Source organism: Penaeus japonicus, unplaced genomic scaffold (assembly GCF_977035675.1).
Source record: "Penaeus japonicus unplaced genomic scaffold, GWHDUDI00000001_assembly GWHDUDI00000011, whole genome shotgun sequence".
NCBI classification, from domain to species: Eukaryota; Metazoa; Arthropoda; class Malacostraca; order Decapoda; family Penaeidae; genus Penaeus; species Penaeus japonicus.
The window spans coordinates 7,085,578-7,093,077 of record NW_028234413.1 but is presented as its reverse complement, the minus strand read 5'-3'; the positions used below and the strand labels follow the sequence as shown (position 1 = coordinate 7,093,077).

General features: G+C 33.5%; 1 protein-coding gene across 2 annotated transcripts in view; it reads left to right on the top strand.

The window, feature by feature from the left end:
* LOC122252735 (proton-coupled amino acid transporter-like protein acs) overlaps positions 1-7,500 on the top strand; it is a 15,465-nt gene that overhangs the window by 5,962 nt on the left and 2,003 nt on the right. For both annotated transcript variants that reach the window (XM_086541531.1, XM_086541530.1), the window contains exons 3-10: positions 416-566; positions 1,119-1,325; positions 3,388-3,489; positions 4,669-4,845; positions 5,352-5,530; positions 5,893-6,065; positions 6,880-7,000; positions 7,247-7,500. The exon at positions 7,247-7,500 is cut by the window's right edge and continues 2,003 nt beyond it. In XM_086541531.1, coding sequence (XP_086397657.1) covers positions 416-566; positions 1,119-1,325; positions 3,388-3,489; positions 4,669-4,845; positions 5,352-5,530; positions 5,893-6,065; positions 6,880-7,000; positions 7,247-7,391 — 1,255 coding nt within the window. In that variant the 3' untranslated portion in view covers positions 7,392-7,500. The remainder of the gene's footprint in view (positions 1-415; positions 567-1,118; positions 1,326-3,387; positions 3,490-4,668; positions 4,846-5,351; positions 5,531-5,892; positions 6,066-6,879; positions 7,001-7,246) is intronic.

Sequence of the window (7,500 nt, the reverse complement as noted above, 5' to 3'; positions counted from 1 at the left end):
TCTGAATCTTTTTTTCCTTCCGACTTTTGGCCCTTGACCTGAAAAATCTGTTGTGCGAAACTGTCAAGCCTTTATGAAAACTTTTATCAATACTCTTATCTAGTCTGAAAATTGAGTTTGGCTGATATCCTAAGCATAAGAAGCAGTAATTTTCTTTAAATGATTTTAACCTAAAACATGTTTGCAACTTCTAGCCAAAATTACTCTCAACATCTTTTGTTCAATTAAGTTCATTTTTATGTAAATAATCTTTGCTTATATTAATACTATAAGTTTTTAGAGATTTTTTTCTGTCTTTTACTCTTTTTCTAAATGGTTTTCATATTGCTCTAATCCTGTTATTTCCTAACTTCTAACTTTCCCAACTTCCTCATTTGCTATCAGAAATATAAGTATTAATTTTGGTCCCTTCCAGGAATTGTGAAACATTAATTCACCTGATTAAAGGGAATATTGGTACTGGTATCCTTGCTATGCCAGATGGCCTCAAGAACTCTGGCTTGTACACTGGTACTGCTCTCCTGCCAGTAATAGCAACCATCTGCATCCACTGTATGCACATGCTGGTAGGTTCTTCCTTGTTTGAAGCACTTTCTTCCTTGATTCCTTGCAATAAGTTATTAAATTATGAAATTAAAAGGTGGTAGAGTCATATACTTAATGAGAAACAAAAAGTCTTTCTAATCATAAAATTAAAATTTAGCAGTCATTTATAAAATTATCTTTATTTATGTGATATGCATATAGAAGGCATCTTTTTTCTTAGATGATTTAGAAGTATGTATTCTCAAGACACACAGTGCAGAAAAACAGTGGCAGTATATTATATTATATATATCAACTGTATACTAGTGCATTATTAACCCGTTAACGACGGGGCTATTTTGGCTCTAAATGGTTGAAATGCTGGGATATTACTAAGCATAAGCTGACGCCTTGGGATTTGCTGTACGCCCGATCACCCGGCACGCTGGCCTTGACTAAATATCTCGTCCCTGGCGTCTGACCGAAAAACCACTAGACGTGATATCTTGTCACCCGTCGTTAACGAGTTAAGTGATGCAGAACAGAATTCTTCAAAAGTAATTTTCTGGCATGACATACATTCTCATTTGCAGGTAAGATGTGCCCATGAATTGAAGGAAAGATTAGGAGTAAGTGGCTTAGATTATGCAGAAGTTGGCTACCATGCCTTCACCACTGGGCCTGCCCCTCTGCGTAGTCTAGCACCCGTCGCACGTGCAGTACTGAACACCTTTCTTACGATAACACAGTTAGGCTTCTGCTGTGTGTATGTGGTGTTCATTGCGGCAAATGTCAAACAGGCAAGTAATTCCACATTTTACATTGTTTAGTTAGAAATAAAAATATATAGGGACTTGCTTAGCAGCCAAATGAATATTTTACAACCACTTTAATCTTTTCTTTGATGAATCTGCAGACATTGTTATTAAGAAAGAATTACTTGGAATTACCATTAATTACTTTTAATATTTGATAAAGAGAATTGTGGCCTTAATTTAATTGCCTTTACTCAGCTTAACCTCTATATACTGAATAGTTGATCCTTACCCCTGCTAAAAAAAAAGTCTGAATTTTAATTACCCTACTTTATTAGGTCAAGTATTATGAAAGGTGCAATTAGCGCGATCTCCTGTTTGGGGTGAAGTTATTAGTAGTTAAGTTTGTAATGCATGTTTTTATAGATTAGCTTGAGGTGCAAAGCATACAGTATTTAATATTTTTGAGGCCAGATTTAGTGAGTTTGAAATTAAATCCAGCAGGATTAAAATGTTTGATGATAACACTGGGACAGCATCTACTTAAATGTGACTGTCTGTTTGTTAATACCATGGTTATCTTTTTTGAAGAAAACTGTAATTATGATAACACTGGGACAGCTTCTACTTAAATATGACCATCTCTCTGTTAATACCATGGTTATCTTTTTTGAAGATAACTGTAATGAAACTGGATGATGAAAGACATACATCTATTTGTAGTTTAATATATTTTTGTACATTTTTTTTGAATGACACTCTTGAGTGGTTCCTTTTGATCTTCAAAACAATACAATGTTCAAGCCAAAGCTAGAATCACTGATATGTTTCATTTGTAAATACTTTATCGTGTACTGAATATTATTTGTGTACTTTTTTATACAAAGCAACAATTATTTTAAAGATTTAATCATACAAAATGGTCTCATTAATAATGCAACTACCATATCCTAAATATAGGCAATCAGCATGATATCCACAGTATACATGTGTAATTATTATTATTATTTTTTTTTTAATTCAACAAAGATTTAAGAAGAAATTACTTGCAAATCTTGAAGGCTAATTGCATGTAAATTGAAAGCATTTTAGATTTTTTTAGTATGAGCTACAACTAGCAGTACATCTCTGATAGGCTCTTTTAGTCTTTACTATACCTTTGAATGTTTTGTAATATTTCAAAACGACAAAGATCAAAAAGCTAATTTAAGACACACATGACAGCCGAGTTTAAGCCTAAAATATGGTTGTCACTACATACAGGACATTACATTAGAAACTCCTTATTGTTGAAGCTTGCTCACAGTTGCAAAGTTTAATAGCTGTCATAGTGTTAATTTTATAACTACAGTATTCCAAATTCAGCCATAACCGGTATTTTATCATGAATTTAAGAGCAAAGACTCATTATGTATGTCTGTTAAGCCAGAGATGAGGGAATTTTTTTTGCCTCTTCCCTCTATTTTTTGGCTTGTACCCATAATGTATGAAATATCCCATCCTGATGGCCAGTTGTCTCAGGCAGGATCCTGTCTGAAAGGGGTTGATATACATATCACGTATTAATAATCAGTGCCTTACCTTCAACATAATATGTTGTAAATGTGGATGGCACCATGCCATACAACATAAACCCGCCACATGACTGTATACATGTTTATCAAAAACTGCGACCAGTGGGTGAAACAATGTTATGGTGCAAATAGCATAATACAAATTAGTATCTCGCTACTATCCTTGAAGCCTTTGAGCAACCAAGCTTTTCTTGGTGTAATTGTGACAAAGGCAGTGGGAACAGTCTAATGCCGATGGTGGCTTGAATATAGCAATTTTTGTGGGTAATGATCCAGGGCAGCTGGATTGTAAACATCACCAAAGTGTATGGAAAATTAATTAGCTTAGAGGTGCTGTTAAAAAGCCTGCAGAAATGACACTGCATATATGAAACTGTATCTTCTACTAGCAATATATATTTCAGTAGCATGTCTTGTTAAGTTCAATATTTGTCAGTGAAAAGAGTCAACTTGATGCATGTAGTAATTACATTTGTGTTTGATTTTATCACATTTTTATTGCTGTGTTTAAAGTGAATTGAATATATTTACAGGTTGTTGACTGCAAGTTACCAGGAAATGAAATAGACATTCATGGGTATATGGCTATTTTATTAATCCCTCTACTAGCCATATCCATGATTAGATCATTAAAGGTGAGTTGCTAAGCCTGTGGTGACTTCGTGAATAGTTTTATTTGTCCACTATAGAGAACACCTTATGATAGTAAACATCAACAAGAAATAGTAGAAAAGGGAAGTTTGAGTTATTTTAGGTACAGTTTAGATTAGATAACTCAGAATTGGATATTGTGATTTTGGATATGTTGTAATCTTATCTTTGTGTTATAAGTAGATATAAGGTTCCTTATTAAAATGATTCATCTTCTGTTAGTGTTCCAAAATGTGTCAGGAAATCTATTTTGAGTTACCAGAACAAAATAAATTAGATGTTTTCTTTTATTAGTCTTCCAAAATGCTATGGTATAACTGTTTTTTATTTTATAAGAAAATATTAATTAGGGAGCACACATCAGGAAATTGGTGGCTGTTGTTCTGATATGGAAAAATGTTAGGCATACAAGATATATATATATATATATATATATATATATATATATATATATATATATATATATATATATATATATATATATATATATATATATATATATATAGATATAGATGATTACTGTTAATGATGTTGAGAAAATGTCTACATTTAATGAAATGTGTGTGCACTATGCTTTTAGTGCAATAGATAAAGGTGACAAATAATACACTATAGTAGTAAGTTGGGGAATTTAGTGAAAAATACTAAGTATTTTCCACAAAAAGATAGTTAATACTTCATAATTTACTTTGCCATTTCTGTACCCTAAAATACACATTTCCTATTTTAGTTGAATAGTCATATACATATAACCTTTTAAATATGAAGTAAGAAGATTGATACCTCAGGATTCAAGAAGGATAAAAAAAGGGCCTTCCTGGATGAATAAATCCTTAGCAGACCTCAGAAATTGTACAACAAAAATTGCAATGTCCACGAGCTGGTAGGCTTGTCGAAGGTGAGTTGGTCCAGGGCCAGGATCTGACTGGCTATCAAGATTAGGCAGGAGGCATCTTTGTAGTCAAAAGGTTATACATTCATTCCAGTCCCTTCATCAGAATGATGTGATAATGAACAGGAAAATTCTCATATATCTGGTCTGCCAGACCATCATACAAGGAATGGTGCTACAATTTATAATATTTTACTTAGTCATTAATGTTATTTTTGTTATAATTTGTATAAACACTATCATTATTATGATTATTATTTGTCCATTCCAGGTGCTCGCCCCATTCTCCCTCATAAGTAATGTTTTTTTGGGACTCGGGATTGCCATTACGTTCCACTACCTTCTCCAGGATATTCCTTCTTCTTATGATAGACCTGAGTTTAAGAGCTGGAAGCAGCTGCCGCTCTTTGTGGGTACTTCGATATATGCCTTTGAAGGGATTGGAGTGGTAAGTCCATGAGTGGTGTTATTTCTTGTAATTTTTCATTAATTTTAATTGTAGATAATATATTTAGGTTTATAAATATTTGTGATCTTACTTTTCATTATGTTTATGGGAACAAAATTCTATGAAGATAATGACAATTACTTAAAGGAAATGATATACATTCCTTGCAAATTAAAAGTGTAGATTATTGATAGAGTGATTTCTTCAAAAGTAATTGAATTATTTTACTAGATTATGTACTTGATGGTGGCAGGTCATTTAAATCATGTGGGCTAAGTGGTAGTTCACTACAATCAAGAGCTGTTTGCAAGGTTGTGCACTGCTATTTCCAGTATTTCAGTTGTTGTTTGCTGTGCATCAGCATTTCCACTGTCTTTATTCATAAAGATGTGTAAAAATAAGAATTTTCAGGGAACTTTGGAAAGCTGTACCTATGCACCAGGGCGAATGGGTTAATGAATGAAAATGAGTTTGGAATGCTAGATTATGTCTTCATTCTTTTTAAGGTTTTGCCGTTGGAGCGGAAGATGACTACGCCAGAAGATTTCCGGGGGTGCAATGGAGTACTAAATACAGCTATGATTCTAGTAACTTGTGGTTACATTGCTGTTGGATTCTTTGGTTACCTGAAATATGGAGATGCTGTACATGGATCAGTTACACTTAACCTTCCACCCAGTGATAAGTGAGTGTTGTCAAATTGTTTTGTTTGATGTTTTTTTTTTTTTCATATTACTTAAATCACATTAATGATTTATAAAAACTTGTTTGAGAGACGTCAATAGTGTTTTCCATCTCATTGAATTAGATGAAATTTAAATTAATAGTTGATATATGAGGAAGAGAGGAAGAAGGGTCTCAGAATGAACAATCATATACTCAGGTTGCTAATGCAAAATTTGCTTCTAGGATCATCTATTGAAAGAAATCACGTTGAAGTTTGCAGTGGACATATAGTGCTCATCAGCTCCATAACAGTTTTACTTTTGTTTTTAGTTTTTACTTTATTTTCACCTTTTTATCTTACTTTTGATTTTCCTTTTTCAGCCTCGCACAGTTAGTGAAAATCTTGATGGCAGTAGCAATCTATTTGACCTATTCGCTGATGTTGTACGTCCCCTCGGAGATCATGTGGCCACACCTTCGCACAAGGTTCCATTCAAACAGAGCAAAGCGTGTCGGAGAATATGCCTTCAGGGCTTTTCTTGTTCTCATTACTTGTAAGTATGGTACTTTTCCTCCATTATATACAGATCTTGATATATGCCATAAGACACTGGGTTATTGCTGTGTTCACAGATACAAGCACACATACGCACATACACGCATATACATGCAAATGTGCACATGGACATACAAATACACGTGCAAATACATACAGCATTTATCATCAGCAGTTACAGATTAAATTCAGTGGAAATTTCTGAAATTTATATACACATTTTAGATTGGTATTCTATAGAAGTGTTTAAGAAAAATTGCAATTGAAAATGGATGCTGGATGAATGTCAAGCTTCCCTACTTGTGATAAAAAATTGAAGTCCGAGGACGATGTTTTTCCCCCCTGTCTTTGATTCTGGATAAGCAGAGTATTGTTTTTAAAAAAAAGCCTTTAAAACTTGCTATGGCTAGGAAGGATGTAGTTTGAGAACTAGCCGATAATGTATGGCTATGACACTGTTTGATAAATTATTTCTAATTTAGTCTTTAGTCTTTATGAAGGAGGAATATATTTAAATTTATGGAATAAGAGGTACCAAGTTTGGCAAAACATTTTCTTCCTTGTAACAAAGAAAAAAATTAATTACAACTATATACACTCCTCCTCCTCACTCCTAGTGCCACCCGGCAAAACAACCGAACTAGCATTGGTACCTTGCAGGTCTCCCATATGGTCAAAACACTCAAAGCATCAGTGTATTGTTCCTGTCTGTAAAGAGTAATAGTAATAAGATCCCAGGAAAGTAGGTCATTAGGGCACAACCTTGCTAAAACTGAAAATAATATTTTTTATTTTGTTCCTTTTGTTTCCAGTTATCCTTGCAGCAGCTATACCCAACATAGGCCTTTTCATTTCACTGGTTGGTGCTATGTCCTCGTCTACTCTGGCCATCATTTTCCCTCCTATCATCGAGCTTGTCACATTTTGGCCAAGGTGAGTAAGAATGACTAATACAATTAAATTTCATGTAATTATTAGTGCTCTATTCATAGCTTTAATTAATTCATCTTGAAAATGAAAGTCTTATATTCATGGTAAAACTTGTAATTAATTTACTGTGCATGTAGAAGCTGTCCAACATATTTATATCACTTTTGAAAAAGTCAGAGTACATTATTGTCACCATGTAAGAATAATTTTGGTAGGACTAAACTTCTTTTTTTTTTCTTTTTTTTTCAGGGTATCTAAGCTGACAATTATCAAGTGCTTTACAATTATGAGCTTTGGCATCTTATGCTTTGTCATTGGCTCCTATGCCAGCATCATGGCCATTGTTGAGTACTTCCAGAGTGCAGATGAACCAAAGCCAGAGTTTATATGTTAGAGGAATAAGTTTCTACTGTATATTTTCAGTAAGATGAAACTTCCATATGTTTTCATTATTTTCGTGAATTTGCTTTTAGAACAATATGTATATTTGTGTGAATATGCAA